This window comes from Amia ocellicauda, chromosome 17 (assembly GCF_036373705.1).
Source record: "Amia ocellicauda isolate fAmiCal2 chromosome 17, fAmiCal2.hap1, whole genome shotgun sequence".
NCBI lineage: Eukaryota > Metazoa > Chordata > Actinopteri > Amiiformes > Amiidae > Amia > Amia ocellicauda.
Window position 1 is genome coordinate 15,129,149 of NC_089866.1, and position 22,766 is coordinate 15,151,914.

A 22,766-nucleotide genomic window follows, 5' to 3' on the forward strand; every position below is an offset into this window, starting at 1 on the left:
GTTTCTTATTCCTATAGATGCATCGATTTTGAATTAAATTAAATAATGAAATAAGACACTTATCTGACACATGCAGGGACACAGCTAATGTAGGTACAGAAGGACCTAGTTATAGTGTTACATGTGTCCAGTGCTATATAGGGTGTATATAGACAATGCATTTTTACAGGTTGTGTGTTGGGAATCTCTGTTTCATGGGAATTTAAGATTCCCAGACTGCAAATAATAATGTAAAAATAGATAAAAACTGCATGAAACAAATCTTTATCCTCAATTTGCAATAGAGATCTTTAGCAAATTTCACTGGAAAAAGAAAGAAAGTGGTTCCTCTTGGGATAATGTGTTTAAAACATACACAAATACACTTTATATTCTAAAAACAGGAAATCAAACAACATGTAAGAAGTTAAAAATAAGTCAGATTGATACCATACTTTGAAACATCATTTTAGGTTTGGAATAAGTAAATACACAACGTCAACTCAAGAGAGCACAACTTGGACACTACAAAGATACTACACGACACTGGGGGAAAGTAAGTTAGAAATCATGACTGCAGTGTTTAACTCCCCGGGTACACTGGTTATTATTCAGAAGTGTTCGCACCAGGCGAAAGGAGAAAAAGATTATTTTGTTTTAATTGAGGAGGGAGAGAAAAAAAACTCTCACCCGGGCCTGACCTCTCTCAGGGCATGTGTTTCCAGGGGAACTTTAGGAAAGGTCGGATACTTCCTGTGTTGCTGCTGCTGCGGCTGCTGCAGGGAGCGAGAGATGCGAGCGACGGGAATGGAGTTGCACTGAAAGCACCAAGTGACTGACGGGCTTTAGCGAAAACGTGTCGGGAAGAGAGAGGGAGCGAGAGGGTGGACAGTGCCCGGGGAAAAGCCACGAAGCGACGGGCAGAGCAAAGGGCGAGGAAGAGAAGAGGGGGGAAACATTGTAGCCGGCTCCAGGACTTTCCCTGATTGTTGGGCTGCGCTGGAAATGAAGCTTTTGAAGCCCACTTGGGTCAGTCACAATGGTAAGGCACCCCCGTCCGTTGGGTCCCCGGGTCCGAGTTGCGCTGGACGGTGGCCGGCGAGCCCCGGAGCGCTGGTCCGAGCGGCACAGGTCCCCCTGATCGCCGGCACACAAGCCCGATCAATCAGGCGCGCCGTGCGACCGGGAGACGCCGGTAATCGAGCGACAGCCCAGCGCTACTGAGTTTTCAAACGGGACTTCATTTGTTCTTATGACACGTTTTCTTCTTGGCTAGTTAGACTGTAACCATTTAAAGTGAAAATCAAATGCTTTGATATCAAATGAACGGGGGGAAAAGTACAAACAAAAACTTAAACAGCAACCGCTTATCTGTGTCATTTGACAATACAGTCGCGTAATCGATAAGCGCGGACAGACATAATGGGAACTGCGCTCTTTGGTGTTCAAATTGCAAAACAAAATATTATAATCATGATATTGGTTTTATTAGGTTATTGTAATCGGGAGGAGGACTACGGTTGAAAATATATATATTGCACACGAATTGAATACAAAATGACACTTTTTCCCCCCTGTTATTTGTAACATACGAGTACGATTGTCAGTCAAACATACAGCTGGTACCGGCTTTTTTAATATATACTTTCACACAGTTAATTGGGGTGCCGTGCTTGCGGCTTGTAAGAATATATAAACACGTTTTTATTTTTAGTTATTTTCTTTCTTTTTCAATGACAAAGGGACGCAACATGCTTAATGACATTAGTTACACGCAAGTAACTTCATTCGCAAGTGTAACTGTTTGGCATTGACGAGAACTAAATCAAGCAATAAAAGTTACAATACACACCATAAAGGCGTTTTTTAGTATATATTTTTAAAAATCATATTTGAAGTCATATAAAACGTGTTTTTGTTGTTGAAATTTGGAACTAGCACCAAATTACTAGCACATCCCTTGTTTTGAAGGATCACATGCTGTGTTTCACCTTAATAATAATTTGATTGCATCTTTTGCCTTAAAATACATCATTTGGACACTGTGAAGCTGCTGTGACTTTACAAACTTTCTTTCCTCCATAATAAATTGTGTGCTGACTGCAGATTTGTAATATTTTGACATTGCCTTTTTGTGTTTTAATTCCGAATAGGAAAACCAATATTTTCTGTTGACATCCATCCAGAGGGCACGAAGTTTGCAACCGGAGGGCAAGGTAAGGTGGCTGAAATATCCTTTTGAATGTTCAGATCTGGAGCGCTTTGTTGTTGTTTGTTGGTTTTGGTTTTCAAAAGCCCTGAACTGAAATCAGTGCTGTGTTGAGGTGCTGTTACTCTGTCCAAGAAAGTTGTCTGAACAAGGAGATGATGCGGAAAATATTCTTAATGAAGAATCATGCTTATTTTTGTTTACAGTACTGACATGTAATAGTGTCCAGTTTCTTCTCTAAAAAGGGTACTCAGGATGTTATCGCGGGGTTTTTGTGTCAGAGGAGACATTATGAAACTTGTTTTTCAGTCTCCTGTGGAACGATTGTCTTCAGTGGGGCGTCACACGCTGGTGTTGTTTTTGTGCAATTCACAGGGGAGGATTCTGGGAAGGTTGTCATATGGAACATGGCGCCTGTTCTGCGAGAGGAGGATGAGAAAAATGAGAACATTCCCAAGATGCTTTGCCAGATGGACAACCACTTAGGTACTGACGAAGTACATTTCAAATACAATAAAAAATTGACTTTAAAAGAGATTTCAATGAAACTTAGTATACACAGGTCATTATTTCTTGTAAGTATTTAGAGGGCATAGCTGTTCCTGTATTAATATCAAATATGTATATAATATAAAATTAATAACCTATTAGTAAGGTTATAATTTTTTTTAAGGAGTTTGCAAACCAATTTCAATGTGACTTCTTGTTTTTGATTTTCTCTGTTTAATGTGGCCTCTTTCTCTCTCTCCCTCCCTCCCTCGCAGCCTGTGTGAACTGTGTGCGCTGGTCCAACAATGGCCTGTACCTGGCGTCTGGAGGGGATGACAAACTGGTCATGGTGTGGAAGAGAGCAGCGTGCGTACCTCCCGTGTTCCCACCTTTTTTTCTCTGTGCACACTGCAGTCTCGGGGCACGGCCCAACCCGCGGGCACACAGCAGTTGATTCAAAGAGCATACAGTATGAAAGGGCTCACAACAGAGCAGGCCTGCGCCGCCTCTTGTCCGTTCATGGGTTAGCGGCCGATTGATCCTTCTTGCCGCTTCCCAGGGAGTCTGCTTCAGAAGCACGGCTGGGATTTATTTATATATTTATTTATTTTCTTGGTTCTAAAGACCTGCTGCCCTTGTGCATAATTGTAAGTGCACAGCCTCTAACTTTGTTACCCGTGCCCCCAGGTTGACACTGCGTCTCCCTGCTTCTTTCCGTGTCGCTCGTTCCTTGCCTGCTGGTTCTCCTGACTGCGCCTTTGAGAGTTTAAAGCTGCTGAAACAGCAGGAGGGGGTTTCACTGGTTACTGTGAAGAGAAATAACATTTACTATTTTGATCACTTTAGAAAGCGGTGTAGTGAAATGGGAACCTCATTGTTTTAAATCAGTCAATCATCTTTCTCCTCCGTTCTGCAGGTACATCGGCCCCAGTACTGTCTTTGGGTCAAGCAGTAAGCTGGCCAACGTGGAGCAGTGGAGGTGTGTAACCATACTGCGAAACCACACGGGAGGTAAGTGACTGCGCTGGCTGGCTGTGAGGGGCTCGGGGCTCAACAGGTGCCCTGCTGTGTTTGCAATAGTTAACTGCATGGCCTCAGTTCAATGCCTAATTTGTTTTTCTTGTTTTATGTGATGGTTTAATAAGAGCACACATTCTGTTGAAAACTGACCCAAAAATAAATCAATATATATAGTAGTTTTCTCTGGATTGTATGGAATGACGTTTGCACGCAGGGTTAGGATGGAGGCTATGTCATAGCTTTCTATATTGTAAGTGTTAGTGCTGTTCCTCACTAACATATTATTGTGCCAAATAAATTAAATAAATGCAGAAGGAAAAGCTAAGTGCTTATGAACACGTGCTGGTGGCAGGTTTATCTGGAAGTTTCACGCCTCTGCATCCGTGTCTTGCTATCAGGCTGATGCAACGTTGCTTGTCTGTGTGTTTATTTTTGACATAGCAGCACTTCCTGTAAGAAATGGTACTGCATGAGCATTGGATTATTTTATGTCGGCATTAGAGTCTGTGTGGTGCTTCTGTGTGTGAAGTCATTAAATACCGGAATGAAAAAAGACGGCCTCCAGAGCAAAGGCCAAAGGATGGAGGTTTAGGGTGGCAGGAGGTTGTGTGTGCTGTGCGTGCGACTGACCCGCTAGGAGGCGAGGCTGACCTGGTGGCTGTTCTTCAAAGTCCATCCCAGGACCAAACCTGCAGAATAGCTTCATCTCATTTCCATAGGCAAATTAGAAGGGAGAGGACCACCTGACTTTACCTCTCCAACTGCCTCCCCTCCCCCACTGTCCCCGCTGGAGGCCTGTAAGATAATGTGCTTGCCTCTGTCCTCTGCTGCAGTGTCAAGGGATTCTTAACATACCTCGCATTGCATTGTGGACACGGGCAGTGTGATTCTGCTTTATTATCGAGTGTCTCTGAAGCCAGCTAGCTTCTCTCTCTCTCTATGAGCAGCATTCACACTTGCCCCACAAATCTCTCGCATCTCGCACACACCACACCTCGTAGGTTGAGTGTGTCCTCTTGATAGAAATGGAAACTGTTCGAGGCAATTAAATAATTAGTCATTGAACAGACACTTTTTTTTTTTTCTTTTCCTCCCAGGGTAAACAGTTAAGTTTTATGTTTAGTTTTCTTCCTACTGCATAGTTTTGTGTACATTTTTATCGTCATGCTTTTGTCTTGTGCCATGCGACCTGATGCCATGTGGGTTAAAAAAACAAAACAAAAAAATACATTGAATTGCCCGTTATCTGTAACTGATGGTGATCACCTTAGATATGTTGTGGCCCTTGATGATTGCAGTGTTTTGCAGTTTTCACCGTGCTTGAGCTCTTCGAAATCCAATATCGAATTCATCTCGTTATTGGCTTGGTTTTAAAGCTCTGCTGTTTTTATATACAACATTGAGCACTGATGGACTGCTGTGGACTGCCCATTGGGACCAGATAATGTATGGCAATGCAGTGATGGGTCCTGGGTTGTTAGGTCTTCCACAGCAGATTACACTGCCTCTTTTAGTTCTTGGAGCCCACTAATGTGGAGCCTGTTGTGTGTGTTCAGATGTGATGGATGTGGCGTGGTCTCCTCATGACATCTGGCTGGCCTCCTGCAGCGTGGACAACACCATCGTCATCTGGAATGCCCGCAAGTTTCCAGGTGGGTTGCACATTAAAGATTTTAAAATGAGGTTCTGGGAGGAGGATAAGACCAGTCTCACATCCTTTTTTTGGCCTTGACAGATACTTGTGAACAAATTAATTTTCCCAGCATTCCTTGCTTTGCCCACCTCCCCCACTCACAGCAGCTCAGTGGCTTGTTCCAAAAGCCTCATCATGGTGCTTGCCGTTGTGGTCATCGTTCCCCCTGCAAGTAACATGGGAAAACAAAAAGGAAATCGAATTGGGGTGGAATTTGGAAAGCAGGAAAATGAACAAATAGATGATCTAGACAGCATACAAGCTTTTAAAATTCCTCTGCACATTAGATATGGTGACCACACTGAAGGGCCACACTGGGCTGGTGAAGGGGCTGACCTGGGACCCGGTGGGGAAGTACATCGCTTCCCAGGCCGACGACCGCAGCCTGAAGGTGTGGAGGACCATGGACTGGCAGCTAGAGACCAGCATCACCAAGCCTTTCAACGAGGTCAGACATGGGGGTCAGGGGTGGGGGGAGCTCGCAGGGCAGGTGTAGCATTTGGAAACTTTACTACATGGAGGTGTAAACTAGTCTCCTTTCCCTCCATTGTATTTATTTAGTGATTTTATTTCAAATGAAGATGTCCTTTTGTTGTTGCGCATTCTCATTTGCCTCCGTTTGTGTTTCTCTGTATGTCTCTTCCTGTGTGTGCGTTTTTGCATGTTTCTCCATGCATCCCATCTGTCCTGCAGTGTGGCGGGACTACCCACGTGCTGCGGCTCAGCTGGTCACCGGACGGTCAGTACCTGGTGTCTGCCCATGCCATGAACAACTCGGGCCCCACCGCCCAGATCATTGAGCGAGCCGGCTGGAAGACTAACATGGACTTCGTCGGCCACAGGAAAGCCGTGACCGTGGTGGTAGGTGTCTGGCACATCTCCGTATGGTCGCCTGTATTTATAATGCTGTCATCCGGTGTGCAGATTGTTAGTTCATTTTATGTTATTTGATGACCCCTGTCTGTCCACACGCGTGTTCTAGGCCCCTCACGGTGGTGCCTACTCTGCGGGTCTGTTCTGTGTCCTGTGTGTTGATTTGACATGACGGGATCTGGCATGCTTAGTCTCCTCTCTCGCGACGTGCTTGAGTCGACTGGTTATTACAGGCTGCCCAAGAGTTTTTCTTTTGAATTTATGACTTTTTCTCTCCGTGTTTGAGTTATTAAACAAAACTGAGAAAAAAAAAATTAACCTGTAGCTGTTTCTTGGTTAAGCGTGTACATTTTTTTTCTGATCTGTTAGTTTTGCATTTAGTTTTCTTCCAATATCACCCTGAGGTCGGGTTCCTCCTTTAGCAACGTGTGGAAACTCAGTCCTTTATCTGACTGTGTCCCCTTGAGCTACAGGGACTTTTCCTCGCTCAGCGACGCCCTGTGTCAACAGAATCGGTGATAAATTTCAGGCTGTATTTATCACAGATTTCTTCTTTGCCTGCAGAAATTTAATCCCAAAATCTTTAAAAAGAAGCAGAAGAATGGCAGCTCTCCCAAGCCCAGCTGCCCTTATTGCTGCTGTGCCGTCGGGAGCAAAGACCGATCCGTGTCTGTCTGGGTAAGAGCCGAGGAGCGCATCTGTTTAGCTGTGCTCCATGCCTGTGAAGCTTAGCCTAGGATTACGTTCATTAGTAGTAGTAGTAGTAGTAGTAGTAGTAGTATGTGTGTGCATGTAGTTTTAGTTGTACTTGTAGCAGATATTTTTGTTTTAATTTAGAATCTGCAGGTTTTTTTTTTATTGCAAAAGACTTGCTAATAAATACACAATAGCAAGACTTAGCCACAGCATTTCAGTTTCCCAATAGTTTTTACCCTTAAAGGGATACTTCAGTATTGTGGCATTTTAGCCTGATAGCTTACTCCATGGAACCCATGGAAACTTTTTCTTGTGTGTCCAGTTTGATATATATATATATATATTTTTTTTTTTGTTGTGTTAGCTTGGCACGATTGCTGTTAGTCAATGGTCGCAAAACGCAGACTCTCAAGAACTGGCTAATACACCTTTTAAATACTCAAAAGCTGGGTGTATAGCACATTTGTACATTAAGTATTCTATACAAGTCTATACAAAATCTAAAATAATTTTATAAATATTTTTAAAAGTTTTTTTCTGTTGTAACTATTTCGCCGAACTTCGCATTTCATCAGCTGTGATGATGTCGGCGCAAGGATATGCGAGCTGTGCGTGAAGGAAAACACAGAGCACAGGCAGAAGTGAAAGTAGTCTGTCAATCAGGAACTTTGTGGAAACGTATTTCTTATGATTAGCAGTAAATTTAATTTATAGTATTGTAAGACTTCAAATAACAAACGGCGAAGGTTTTTGACAGTCAGCGTTTTGCGACTATTGACTTGCAGCAATCGTGCTAAGCTAACGAAACGAAAAATTATAATTTTTTCAAACTGGATGCACAGAATTAAAAAAGGTTTCCACTTATTCATATGAATCTGGGTGAGTAAGACATCAGGCTTAAATGCCAAAATACCAAAGTGTATCCCTTTATGCGTTCCCTGAGTTGATGGGTTTTCATACAAAGCACCTCAACACATTTGCAGACTACTGGAGATACCCTTCTCCCTTAAGTCATTCAACAGTGCTGGCGAGTCATGTGCCGGCCCAGACCCCAAGGCCATCCTCCGCCCTCTCATGCTCACTTTGTGTTTTTGTGTTTGCAGCTCACCTGTTTGAAACGCCCCCTGGTGGTCATCCATGACTTGTTTGACAAGTCCATCATGGACATAACTTGGTAAGTGGACATCTGCTAAGGGTCAGCAGCAGTGCTCTTCCTTTCTCTGTCTGTTGATATAGATGAGGACTTCCTGTAGCCCCTGTATACAAGTTCTAGAACAAAAAATATATTTTTGTTGTGTTATGACCTGACATTGTGATGCATTTAAATGGATTATTTATTCCTTTGATTGACTCAACCTACTCCACGCTTTTTATTTATTTTGTCAGCCAAACAAAAGGCTGGGTGGGGGGGCATGGCTCTGGTTGGGGCCCTGAATGTGTCTGTACCCTGCAGGACACTGAATGGGCTGGGTATCCTGGTGTGCTCCATGGACGGCACGGTGGCGTTCCTGGACTTCTCTCAGGACGAGCTAGGGGACCCGCTCAGCGAGGAGGAGAAGGTAAATCGGCCTGTCGCAGCGGAGCCGAACCTCCGTCTGGCACAGAGCCCATGGCATGTCAAAATCCGTCCTTGTTTTAATCTAAATAGTCTAGTCTGTCTGAATCAGTCACCAAATACCTCAAATGTGTTTGTAATTGGGACCAATTAAGCTTGATAACTGAATCAATTAATAAAGATAATTGTACAACTATTAAAAAAAAAAAAAAAAAAGTGACCTTCATGTCAGAATTACCGATGCCCTGTACTTGATAGTGGCTGTAGTCTGTATATATCTATATTGCTGCCTTCCCCTCCCCTCTACAGCAGTATGAGAAGGAGCATCCTCAGACCCCCCCACCCCACTCTGATTCACAGCACTCTGCCAATGTTATTCATAGCCCATTTTAGCACAATTCACTCACAATGTGTCTGAGCTCCTGTTCTGCCCCAGCTGACAGATCTGTGCTTCTCACACACACATGCTGTGTGGGCTTCACCTTGGACTGTGTTCAGCTTTTAATAATATATTATGGCTGGCCCATTACTGTGCAGTCTTCAGACAGTAGGCGGGACAGGGGCGGAGGCGGGAGGGAGGCATCTCGCACATCTTTTTTTTTTTTTTTCAATCTAAATCGAAAGTTGGTTACAGACCAGAGATTCTGAGCTCTGGTTGTGTTCCCCAGCAGGGCCAATAAGTTCAGTCCAACAAGAAATATAAATTCCCCTTTGAAAGCTTGCACCCGAGATCTTAGTGTGGACAGGGAAACTAAGTGTTTATATGTAACATACAACATTAATCATGCCATGACTCAAAAATAATTGATAAGTTCCCAGCTGGATGAGAATCCTGCTGCGGTATGGGTCTCCTGGGACTGGAATTAAAAGAACCTGTATGTAAAAACAAAAAACAAATCCAGTGTTGTTCTTGAGGGCCGTGCTCCTTGTAGGTCCAATTGGATCTGCGGCTAGCCCCCCCTGTTTTACATGGCGGAAATAGTTTACAGTCCTTTCAAAACTCAGGACTCTACTTATTATTAGCCTATTTTGCATGCAACCATGAGAGAGAGAGGAAAATAAATCACTTTTGTGGAAGTTGCAAGGCTAAATGTCCCTGTGCACCCACCTCCCTGCAGAATGGGATTCACCAGAACATCTATGGCAAGAGCCTGGCCATCATCACAGAGGCCCAGCTGTCCACCACCATCATCGAGGACCCCGAGATGCTCAAGTACCAGCAGGAGAAACAGCTGTCGGAGCACCGGGACGCCGCCAACAGGGATTCCTCCGCCGCCGCCACGCCAAAGCTGACCAGCGTGGTGAACGGAGAGTCCCTGGAGGACATCAGGAAAGTACGTGCCACTCCTGTGTTCCAGCCGCCGTCTCCCGTTTGCCATTCGCACATTCCTTCTTTCGTTTATTTTGTTGTTGGTTTGCATTCTTCGCACATTTTTTCATTTTGACAGCTAATATCTTGTATATTATCATGTATATTTATTTTTGTTGTTATTTGCTGTTATTTTCTTTCTCAGCTCTTTCTGTTGATAGATATGTTTGATCGTTTTATTAATTGATGTGAATTCTTCTCCAGAACCTATTGAAGAAGCAGGTGGAGACCAGGACGGCGGACGGAAGGAGAAGGATCACACCTCTCTGCATTGCTCAGCTGGACACGGGGTAAGACTGGCCTGTCCCTCTGCAGTCCTGCATTAACACGGTCCTGGAGGTTTCTATTGGCACCTTCCTTTTAGGGGATGGAGAAGAAATACACCATCTCCTTTGACTGCTCTTCTGTAAACGGCTCCCTGTCAGTTGGAGGCATAAAGCCCCCCGAGGCGATTGCCAGGCCCTCATGAATTTTCCCTCCCTAATAACGGCATCCCAACAGTCCACTGATCGATTGACACATCCATATTGGTTGCTTTGATTTGATTTTTAAAATGTTTTTTCCCCTGTGAATTGTCCTCAGGGATTTCTCACCAGCGCTCTTCAACAGCGTCCCGATCCTGCCCGGATCGTCGATGTCGTCCCAGCTCACCCCGCAGCTCACCTCCTCCGACTCCAACACCAACTCGCTCGGCCTCAAGGCCTCTCAGGACGCCCCCCCCGCCCCCTCAAGCAAACCCCCTGACGAACTGCAGCACAAAGACGGGTCTGTGCATTTATCTTTCTCTTTCATGTGCTTTCTGTGCATCTTTCTTTCTCCCTCCTAGTCTCTCCCTGTGGTCTGTCTATCCCTAACACTGTAATCTTGTAATCTGAAAACATCTATATGAATTTTGCGGCACAATGAAAACGGTTGCTTCGTACTTCACTACAATACCTCCTTTCTTGAGTATTTGATCACAGTAACTGGAAAACAAACAAACACATTTAAGTAAATAATTAAAGAGAGAACAAACCAACCACCGATCACCAAAAAGAAGGAGCAGGGTTGGCCCTATCTTACCCTGCGGCTAAATTATTATTCACGGGGAGAGACCCTTCTCTCCTCTTTGCCAGGCTGGAAGGCTCCCATTGAAGCCCTTGGAGGAGGCATCCTATAAATATTTGAAGGGTTTGAGTTTCATCTGTGATCAGTTACTAGTGTAGCATAGCCTACTGCCATGTCTGATCAGAGCCTCTGGCCCCTGTGCTTGGCAGACATGTGGGTGCTGTTTGTCCAGGAATCAGTTCTGTGTTGGTTGTACGGGTGGGGGGGTTGTGTTTGTGGGATCGGGGAAGGAGGTAGAAAGACAGGGCTGTTTTCCCATGTGGGTTTGATTTGAAGTTGGGGGTCTGTGCCTGTGTTTTTATTTATTTTATGCTATTGTTTTTCCCTAGCCTCAATGCTGTGGCTCCGGGTTCCTCCACGGCCATCAACTCCAGCGCCCTGAAACCCAACTCGCTGCTGAGCTCTGCAGCCAAGATCGAACCAATGAAAGCCCTAGATTCGCGTTTCACCGAGAGGTCAAAGGCCACGTCAGGGGTTGTCATCTCCTCTACTGCTGTGACACTCACCCCAATAGAACGGTATGATGGGAGGGGGTCCTTACAGGGCAGGGAGGTGGGGTGTTTCTGCTCAGAGTGATTTGGTTTGGGCTGATTTAAAATGTCTGCAGTGTTTCTTATCTTGTGCTGCCTGGGTGGATTACCCCAAAATTGATTTCCTGTACTTTGCAGTAATTGCTTTTTTCCTCTGTCTGTCCTCGACTCTCTCTCCTCTCTCCAGAGCGAAGGACCCAAGCGCTTTAAAGGAGTCCAAGTCGAAAGACGAGACCAGCAGCGACAGCGAAGACAAGATTGCAGCCGTCAAGTGCCTCTCCAAGAGGAAGGGCGAGGTGGAGGGGCCGGAGGTGGTGGAGAAGAGGAAAAAGGGACGGCCCAGGAAAGACTCCAAACTCTTGACAGTGACGCCAGCCTTAACGCAGGTATTATTATTATGAATTTCTTATCCGGGTTGACTTAGTTTGCACGATAAACCTTTGTAAAGCATTACTATCGTGCAGTAATACATTCTATATAAAATACAATAAACATCCAGAGTACATACAGAGTAGAATAAGTATCAGCCTCTTTCCGTGTGTGTGTGTGTCTGGGAAGACATCTACAGGGGAGGCACATCAACACTTTGTGCATGTAGTGTTTTTTTTATTGTATTAATTAATAGCTTAATTATGTAATTCATTTACAGGCTGCTCCCTCGGCAGAGAAGGAGCCCTGTAGGGTTGTAGCTCCAGTCGTGGTGCTGAAGCTCCCCACCCCCACACCTCAGAAAGCTTTTACACTACAGGTGAGAAGGCCAGTCTGTCTCTGTCTCTCTCTGTGATGCATGTATTTGGATTGGAGATTGACTCCACCCCTAAGGCTCCTGAAAGGTAAACATCCTCCTGCCAGTCTGCCCCTGAACCCTTTGGTTGTCTGCTTTTTCCCCCGCCCAGATAAGCTCGGAGCCCTCCATATACATCGAGGTGGAGAACGAGGTGTCGGCACTGGGGGGGGCGAAGCTGAGCCGGCTCAGGTGTAACCGGGAGGGCAGGGAGTGGGAGACGCTGCTGCCCAGCCGGATCCTGACTGCGGCCGGCAGCTGGTGAGTACAGGAGGCGAGCGAAGGCTTGAACGAAGGGTTTGGCTTCCCAAAGCTGGTCATAGATCTCCTCATTGTGAGACCAGGAGATGTAGTCTGTTCCCAGAGTCTTACATTTTGCTTTGTTTTTCCCATAGATTTGTACAATTCATTTATAAATACTGCGTTCAACTATTTTGTGCAAACGAGCTGTAAGTCTGTTACAGCAGCTACAAAACTGTTGTTTTTTTGGTGTTTAAAGTCAAGTATTGAAGACCTAGAGAATACAGCCTGCTTTCCTCTAATGAGCTTATTGTATTGACTGCATTGTATTAACGCAACACCTCTTAATGCCAAGGATCACTGAAGGGGAGACTTCAATTAATTTGTTTTGTGCTACGGTGCCAAGATCTGCGAATCTTTGTCTGTTTAAGTTGATAGTTTGTGAAATTATAATGGTCTCTTTTCTATAGTTATGTGGTCTTGTCTTTGTATTTTACGATTAAAGGCACTTTCAGAACAGTAAGTGTGCAGTGCGTGGATGTGAAGGGCTTTCCCAGGGTAACAGCTACTCATTGTTGTTTGCAGTGACATCATCGGCGTGGCATGCGAGGACAGGATGCTCTCGGTGTTCTCGGCATGTGGGCGGCGGTTGCTCCCAGCGATCCTGCTGCCGGCACCCATGTCCACACTGCACTGCGCTGGTTACTTCGTCATGGCACTTACCGCCTGCGCCACGCTGTCAGTCTGGTACGACCTCTCCCTCACTGACCGTCACTCCCCTGTTGGCAAACAACTCCCTCATCTCTCACACTCACTCCTCTGTCTCTCTCCCCCTCTCTCTCCCTAATTAATCAATGCTTTTTTTTTTAACTGAAATATTCCCTTCCTTTTCTTGCTTTTCAGGACTCTTATTAAACTTTTGCTTTGTAGATGAAGGGAAAAAATACCAAAACAAAGACTTTATAGATTCTCATCAAACCTTTAACTGCTTGTGTTGCAGGGATGTCCAGAAGCAGTGTGTGCTGGTGAAGAACGAATCTTTACAAGTTATCTTATCAGGTAAGATAAGGATTAGTCTTGCTTCTTACCTTGCCGTTGTCATCTTTGCCTCTCAGGGTGTGCTATGTGGAGTCTAGCTTAAAAAAAAAAATTCTCTTTGGTCCTGAGGTGCTCAAATTTTCTACTATTGACTGCCATTATTAAGTTAAAAAAACTGGATATTTAATTTTTTTTTTTTTTTTTTTAAACAGTGTGAGATTTTTATATTGCAATCTGTAGGGGGGGGAAATGGTGCTGGTTTATAACAGATCTGTCAATTCCTCTCAAAGCCCCGCCACCAACATTGAGGAAAAATAGTTTTAGAAATAAAATAAGTGACTGTCACCGTGTCGCTGTGAGAACTGCGATGATGATAAATTCTAGTGGTTGACAAAAGTGCCCTTTTCTTCAAGGCAAATGTATCAGAATCCAATCAGGGCCCACTGAGCACATATCACACTGCGGGACAGGCAGAAGCAACAGAGACTGTAATGCAGTAGTGAAATCTTGCATCTGAAAAAAAACATTTTTGAAAATCATCTACCAGTGGACCCACACTATAGCATACTGCATTTTTTTGTTCATGTATCTGAAAATATTCAGTGTCTGCAACCCATAAAAACAGTATTTACTGTCATTATCACCCCCATGAATGTTTAAGGAGAAGGTAAGTGTTTTTTTAAATTCTTCATTTTAGATCCTCTCATAAAACATGAACGTTTAAGAGCAAGTGCCTGCAGGCCAGAAAGTAAAAAGTGGGTGGGGGTTTGACAAACCATATTCGTGGTGAGGATTAAAAAAATAAGAATCACAGCTGAGGCTATGGATGCGATGCTTGTGTTTTCTCCACAGGGACGGATACCACGGTTTCTCAGTCCTTACTCACGCAGCAGGGAGTCCCGGTCATCAGCCTGTCCAATGGGAAGTGCTATTGCTTCAACTCCTCTCTGGAGACATGGTGAGGAACCCACTCTCTTCAGGGTTAAGGAAGGGAGGGAGGGAGCGGTGGTGGTGGCGGTGGCGGCTCCCTTCGCAGTGTGACCCACTTTGGGTTGTGCGGTGGGTTGGTTTGCAAACTGTCAGCACGAGGCTGGAAGAAGCAAAACGCATGGAAACCACACCTGCAGGGAAACTGCACTGTTGCTGTGCGCTAGAGCGGTGCAGGCTTGGATGGATTACAGATGAGATGATCGTGTCCCGTGTTCACTTGTGCGAGTGTGAGGCAGTGTTGTGTTGCAGGAAGTAGGACATTTTTCCTGTGAAGCCAAGTGTTAAGAGACGCATGACATTCATGCTCTTCACACGTGTTCATATTTGTTTGGGCTTTCAAGGGGGGCGTGTGGGGCACTCGGGCACTTCTGCTGCTGTGAAACTTGCAGCTGCTTAAACCTTTCACCTGAAGCAAACGAGGAAAGCTTTTTAATTGCTTTATCCGAATAAATCTTGCAGGTTTCATGTGTTTTGCTAACGATATGAAAATATTGAATAAATGCCAATCTTTTAATCTCCAGTAAGATTCCAGGGCTTAATCAGAGTTACGTTTTCCGGCGCTGGATTGGCCGGGTTTATACTGCAGCTCCCTGGAGTGCACTGTGCCGGTGCTGCAGTCCCGCTGTGCTGCTCTGACTGATGCACTGACCTGCCTTTCCTCTCTGCCCCTTGCAGGAACCTGATCGCAGACAAGCAGGACTCCCTGGTGCAGTGTGCCGACTACAGGGCCTGCCTGCCCTCCCAAGAGGCCATGCTGTCCAGTGGGCCCTTGGCTGTCATACAGGGCCGCACTTTAAAGTAAGCCGGAGCTGTGAGCTGGAGTCCGGGAGGTGTCTTGGGAATGTCAATGCAGAGGAGTTGATATTGTTTATATATGTATGCATGTCTGTGTTTATTTGTATCCAGGATATGCAAATATGAGCCTTGCTATTTGCACTCACCACGCCAGTTTGTTAGCTGTCTGTTATCAGGTGTTTTTTTCTTGCACATTTATTCAACCTTTTTTATATGTATGTAATTGTTTTACTGCAAAGAAGGATGTGGGGCATCCAGACTTGGTGCTGGAAATCTCTTATAGGATAGGCCCTAACACATTTAAGCAAGTTGCAAGGCATTGTGGGTTGTTGGGAGTTTTTCCCCCTCTCTATGTGGGCTGCTCCCCTGACTGTGCTGTGTGTGTCTGGGTGTGTCAGCAGTGCGGGCCGGCTGGCGTCCAGGCTCTCCTCCACACCTCACCAACTCCAGCAGGGAATGACTTTGGCCTATCTGGAGAACCAGATGGCTTCGGCACTTATCCTCAAGTCCAGCCAGGAGTACAGGCACTGGCTGCTCATCTATGCACGCTTCCTGGTCAATGAAGGTGAGTGGCAGAAGGCCAGCAGCTGTAATGTAAACTACCAGCAGGGAGGTTTTTTGGCAGTTAGCCGTAGTCTTTTTCTTCGGCCTTGAACTGGTTCCACTGCTGTTAGCCGGGCGATTCTATGAAACGCTGGACAGCTGGGCTAAAAAGAGCCAAAGTGCCTGATTGCTTTGGCGATCAACTTAAGGTAAAGGATATTCTGTTGAGAAATGATGGGCTTTCCCCTGTGGCCCTTTTGGCTGCTTTTGCTTGTTTGGCTCATTTTTATCTGTTAAAAGATGTATGATTTACAAATCTGCTTAAATAGTCATGGGGACTACTGGATTTTAAATGTATTGGTGTGAATCACATGTATGTAATACATCAGAGAGCCACATCTTAACAGGTTTAACAGGATTCATAGGATCCACATCTCTTGGTTTGTTTTTAAAGCCATGTCTGTGCAGTGAGGTGGAGAAGCGGTTACGGGGAGCAGATATCATTAATTGCTGCTGTAGCCCCCAGTCTGTTGTATCTGTGCCTCAGTTCTGCCTGTCATGCTTACAGGGTCGGAGTACCGGCTGCGAGAGCTGTGTAAAGACCTACTAGGACCAGTGCACAAATCAACTGGTAGCATATGGGAAGCCAGCGTTCTGGTAAGGATTTGTGGATTTGCCACTTTTAATTTGCTGCTCATTAAGGACTTTTTAAATGTGATATTAATGGTGACTTGTGTCTGGGTTTCCTGGCTATTTTTTAAGAGTAAATCCATACATGAATACAAAAGCACTTGTCTGTATTGATATTGATATACCACTTAAAAAAAAACTCAATTTTCTCTGAACTAAGTAGAAATTGACAAGTGTTTGGTATCCACCGTTCTTTATTTCATATTCAATAGAACAAACTTTGCTATTGATTTATGACATACAGTGAGGGGGAAAAGTATTTGATCCCCTGCTGATTTTGTACGTTTGCCCACTGACAAAAAAATGATCAGTGTATAATTTTAATGGTAGGTGTATTTTAACAGTGAGAGACAGAATAACAACAAAAAAATCCAGAAAAACACATTTCAAAAAAGTTGATTTGCATGTTAATGAGTGAAATTAGTATTTGATCCCCTATCAATCAGCAAGATTTCTGGCTCCCAGGTATCTTTTATACAGGTAACGAGCTGAGATTAGGAGCACTCTCTGTCCACAGAAGCAATCAATCAATCAGATTCCAAACTCTCCACCATGGCCAAGACCAAAGAGCTGTCCAAGGATGTCAGGGACAAGATTGTAGACCTACACAAGGCTGGAATGGGCTACAAGACCATCGCCAAGCAGCTTGGTGAGAAGGTGACAACAGTTGGTGCGATTATTCGCAAATGGAAGAAACACAAAATAACTGTCAGTCTCCCTCGGTCTGGGGCTCCATGCAAGATCTCACCTCGTGGAGTTTCAATGATCATGAGAACAGTGAGGAATCAGCCCAGAACTACACGGGAGGATCTTGTTAATGATCTCAAGGCAGCTGGGACCATAGTCGCCAAGAAAACAATTGGTAACACACTACGCCGTGAAGGACTGAAATCCTGCAGCGCCCGCAAGGTCCCCCTGCTCAAGAAAGCACATGTACAGGCCCATCTGAAGTTTGCCAATGAACATCTGAATGATTCAAAGGAGAACTGGGTGAAAGTGTTGTGGTCAGATGAGACCAAAATCGAGCTCTTTGGCATCAACTCAACTCGCCGTGTTTGGAGGAGGAGGAATGACCCCAAGAACACCATCCCCACCGTCAAACATGGAGGTGGAAACATTATGCATTGGGGGTGTTTTTCTGCTAAGGGGACAGGACAACTGCACCGCATCAAAGGGACGATGGACGGGGCCATGTACCGTCAAATCTTGGGTGAGAACCTCCTTCCCTCAGCCAGGGCATTGAAAATGGGTTGTGGATGGGTATTCCATCATGACAATGACCCAAAACACACAGCCAAGGCAACAAAGGAGTGGCTCAAGAAGAAGCACATTAAAGTCCTGGAGTGGCCTAGCCAGTCTCCAGACCTTAATCCCATAGAAAATCTGTGGAGGGAGCTGAAGGTTCGAGTTGCCAAACGTCAGCCTCGAAACCTTAATGACTTGGAGAGGATCTGCAAAGAGGAGTGGGACAAAATCCCTCCTGAGATGTGTGCAAACCTGGTGGCCAACTACAAGAAACGTCTGGCCTCTGTGATTGCCAACAAGGGTTTTGCCACCAAGTACTAAGTCGAAGGGGTCAAATACTTATTTCCCTCATTAACATGCAAATCAATTTATAACTTTTTTGAAATGTGTTTTTCTGGATTTTGTTGTTATTCTGTCTCTCACTGTTAAAATACACCTACCATTAAAATTATAGACTGATCATTTCTTTGTCAGTGGGCAAACGTACAAAATCGAGGGGATCAAATACTTTTTCCCTCACTGTAACATACGAATGAAAATGGCATGGACAAAAATATTGGGGCCCTTTTTTGTTGCACAGGTTAACTGCAGTCAAGCGCTGTCTGTAGCTTTGAATGAGATTTCTACACTGCTCCACTGGTAGTTTGGCCCACTTTTGAACCGCTACAGTTCTCTCAGGTTTGTTGGGTGCCTTTGCCCAACTGCGAGTTACAGCTCTTTCCACAGATGTTCAATGGGATTTAGATTAGATTTAGACTCCTAGATGAACACTTCAGAATGGTCCAATGTTTTCTTCTCATCCTTTCTTGGGTGCGTTTTGAGGTGGTGCAACTTGAAACTGTTCCAATCTGACATTCAAGCTCAAGGTGCATCTGTTTTGAGATTTTCCTTGGTTCTTTCTCCACCATTCGAACAATCCTGCTCTTCATTCTTGGGTAAATTTTCCCCTTGCGGCCACGTCCAGGGATGTTGGCTACAGTACCGTGGTCCTTAAACTTCTTAATACACTGCTCAAAAAAATTAAGGGAACACTTAAATCACACATCGGATCTCGATGAACGAAATATATTAAGGATCAGAATCTTTACTATACATTGTGTAATTCGTTGAGAACAAAATGATGTAACAACGGTCAGTGGAAACCAAAATCACCAATCGATAGATTGCTGGATTCCTCACACCGAAAATCAAATTGAAATCACAGGCTGTTCCAACTTGTGTGAATTTCACAGCAACTCATTGTGTGACTCAGTAGTGTGTATGGCCCCCACGTGCCTGTATGCACTCACGACAACGTCTGGGCATGCTCCTGATGAGACGGCGGATGGTGTCCTGGGGGATCTCCTTCCAGACCTGGATCAGGGCATCACTGGGCTCCTGGACAGTCTGTGGCACTACTTGGCGGCAAAGGATGCACTGATACATAACGTGCCAAAGGTTCCCAATTGGATTCAGCTCTGGGGAACGTGAGGACCAATCAATGGCATGAATGCCTTCATCTCAATGTTTGGTCAGAAACATGCACACCAGTAGCCCGCTGGAGGTCATCTTGTAGGGCTCTGGCAGTGCTCCTCCCATTCCTCCTCACACAAAGGAGCAGAGACCGGTCCTGCTGCTGGGTTGATGCCCTTCTACGGCTCTGTCCAGCTCTCCTTGTGTAACGGCCTGTCTCTTGGCATCTCCTCCATGCTCTTGAGACTGTACTGGGAGACGCAGCAAAACTTCTTGCGACGGCACGTATGCCATCCTGGAGGAGCTGGACTACCTGTGCAACCTGAATGGGCTGCAGGTACCGTCTCATGCTACCAGTAGTGACAAAGACACTAGCGAAATACAAAACTAGAGAAGAATCAGTCAGTAAGGATAAGGAGAGAGCAATTGTCTGTGGCCACCAGCTACAAAACCATTCCCTTTTTGGGGGTTGTTTTGCTGTTGCCTCTCCAGTGCACCTGTTGTCACTTTCATTTACACCAAAACAGGTGACATTGGTGTTATACTGTGATGATTACGTGTTCCCTTAATTTGTTTTTTAGCAGTGTAATATTGGCAATGGTGCTCACAGGAACATTAAGCTCTTTAGAGATGGTCTTGTAGGACCATGCTTGGCTATTACCTTCTTTCTAACCTCCTCAGACAACAGGTTTTCCTTCCCTTTTCCATGTTCAGTGTGATACACACAGGGACACAAAACAGCAGAGTGAGTACTTTCTCCATTTAAACTGTCTGAATGAGTCACAATGTGATTGAAGACACCTGTGATACTAATTAAAGAGTGGTCTGCTTGAGGTCTCACTACAATACAATGATTTCATATAACTTCTAAAGGGTATCAATAATATTGTCCAGGCCATTTTAGAATGTCTTTATAGAATAAGAAAGAATTCCGTCCTTTTCACAGATTTTTGCTTTATTTTGTTTTGTTCCACTGCAAACCAAAGACATGCATGTATGGATGACAAAAGATCTTTTAATTTCAACACTTTTCAGGGTGAATGGTGCATATTTGAATAAAATGCAAGGGTACTAATATTGTCGGCCACATCTGCATATTTGCATTTAACTGTAGAGAATGGATGAAAAATTATCTAAATCCAGTTTTAAATCTGTACTGTCTGGTTTGGTTAATCTCTGCTTTCTTGTGTGTGTTCTAATGCCCCGTCTGTTCTCTCCCCTCCGCTCTGCTGTCCTCCATCCTTGCAGGGGCTGCGGAAACGAGACCTACTGAGAGAGGTCCTGCCCGTGATCGGCCTGAATCTGCGCTTCCAAAGGCTCTTCACAGAATACCAGGACCAGCTGGAGCTGCTCAAGAACATATAGCACTTTCTCCTCCTCACCCCACCCACAAGGGGGAGCCAGTCATCAGTAGCGAGCCGCAGCCTGGCCCTCCACCCCCCCCACCCCCCGCTTCCCGACCCTGGAGGGCGCCACACCTCAAGATGCCCCGCTTGGAGATGCCCGCTGGGAAGGGTGTCTTTGCAGCAGTGTGTCTGTGGGAAGGGGATGGGGGTGTAGTTGGATGGACCACGCAATTTTGTAGAAAAAGGGGAAGAAAGTGTTAATAATTAACAATAATAATGAAAATAATATTAATTATTACAATGATAGTTATGGAGAAGGCTACGTCAGGCCCCACTGGGTTCCCGGGAGGCGGTCTGTACTGGCTGGGTGCCGTGCTGCTGTAAGCGCAGAGCCGCCGCCGAGTGACCAACGCCCGGAACATGGACAGAAACGTTTACAGTCATAAGACAATGATCTCTGACCTCTCTAAGCCCCCATCCCCTTCCACACCACCCTCTTTTAGTTTCTGGGCCAATAACTCAGTTTTTGTCTGTCAAGACATGGACTACTTTTCTACTCGACCTCAATTCACTGCCCGTACGGGGATAGGGTTCAGGGCCGCAGGGTTGAAACCAGTAACATAAACAAACGATGACAAAACGAAGAATAAGGCAACAAATAAAATAAAAATGTGTGCAGGATTACTATGGCAACACCGAATATTTGAACATTTTTTTGACGGTGTGAGGGTTTCTCAATTTGTACATGGACTGTAATGGTGCCCTCGCGCGGTTTGTAATTTTTAAATGTTTGTACAAGAGACCTTTTTTTCTTCTGTTTTTGTTTCATTTTCTAAAAAAAAAAAAAAAAAAAAAAAAAAAAAAACGAAAACAAAAAAAAACACAAATAAATGATTGAGCGATGCTTTGACATACTCTCGGGCTGTGAGTGACTAGTGGGGCGGGAGAAGGCAGCGGCTAAAACTGCCTGACTATGGGGGTGGGATGGGGTAGGTGGTGTATTTTTTGTTTCCCTATCAGCCTGGCAGATGCTCGCGCTCTCTCTTTCTTTCTGTGGGATTTGGCACGCTGAGCAATTTTCCTCCTCTTACCTGATGACTCTGACATCAAAGGGCCCTACCTTGTTGGGTGGGGGGGGCAAACTAAACATGTTTTTTTGCTGAATTACAGACTTGGTTGCAGTTTCAATTTTTTTAGGTCAGGGCCAGACTGGTTTTTCTCAAATTTAACATAAAAATAAACATATTAAAATACCGAGATGCAAAGTAAAGGATATATGGTAGTTAATTTGAATAAAAAGGGGTGGGGGTGGGAATGCTTTCAGTTTGGATTGAATATGCTATCCATGCGCAGTTCATTTGCTTTCCACAAGATGGCAGCAGAGACTCGTCCTCTTTAATATTGGCAGAGTGCTTTAGGATAAATTGCATTGGGTGTTGGGGTGGAAGCAAACGGCAAAACAGTCTCAAATCTAATCTTAAATACAACTGCAAACGTCTTTCATTGACAGCATTGGTACCGAGTTATGCGATTCACACTGCCCTCTCTGAAAGCGTTGATTGGGCGGTGTGGTACCAGATGCAGTTCTGACTCGGCCTGGATTAGAGCAAGAACTTCGCAGGAGTTGAGTCTGTTTGTTAGGCCAACGAAAATCGTTTGGACAATATGGAATTGGCGGGTGAGTTATTTATTTATGTATTTTCTAATCTGTATCTAGATTATGTGTTTGCAGGCGGTGCCCAAACGGTTTGGATCCAGTATGATGATTTATATTTCACGTTGCAATTTAGATCAAAATGCAGCAACACGCCAAGTCATAGAAGTTCATTAGTGAGAAATCGTGGCAGCCTGCTACTCTGATAAGACAGAACAAACATTAATGTCTGTCTAATTTAATGGTGGTTTACCCTGGCATAACATTTAATATGATGGGCCCTAACCTCGTCATGAAACAATTGCTCGGCTCTGAGACGGGTGTGCGCTAATACAATAGAATGAATACGTCTTCTCACTGGAGTGAGATTGATTTCCCCTTAATGAATGTTACATGCAACCCTCTTTCCTCTGTTTAAATATGTAAATGACAACATGGTGGAAATTATATTGTTACCGAAATTACAAGC

At 44.7% G+C, this 22,766-nt stretch overlaps 1 protein-coding gene across 2 annotated transcripts; it reads left to right on the plus strand.

Moving 5' to 3' along the window:
* The first annotated feature begins 721 nt into the window (after positions 1-721).
* Positions 722-21,558, plus strand: hira (histone cell cycle regulator a). Of its 2 annotated transcripts, none has more exons than XM_066689290.1 (25): positions 722-1,021; positions 2,133-2,195; positions 2,564-2,674; positions 2,953-3,043; positions 3,594-3,688; positions 5,254-5,349; positions 5,678-5,838; positions 6,084-6,251; positions 6,828-6,941; positions 8,063-8,133; positions 8,413-8,518; positions 9,633-9,848; positions 10,088-10,173; positions 10,466-10,648; positions 11,320-11,508; positions 11,708-11,906; positions 12,170-12,268; positions 12,417-12,565; positions 13,130-13,291; positions 13,545-13,603; positions 14,435-14,540; positions 15,248-15,370; positions 15,766-15,932; positions 16,479-16,567; positions 20,546-21,558. In XM_066689290.1, exons 1-25 carry the CDS (start codon positions 985-987, stop codon positions 20,660-20,662), a joined length of 3,057 nt encoding a protein of 1,018 aa, XP_066545387.1. In that variant the 5' UTR covers positions 722-984; the 3' UTR covers positions 20,663-21,558. The 2 variants fall into 2 exon arrangements, with proteins under 2 accessions (XP_066545387.1, XP_066545389.1); XM_066689292.1 differs by having other exon boundaries at positions 15,769-15,932.
* Positions 21,559-22,766: the final 1,208 nt, after the last annotated feature.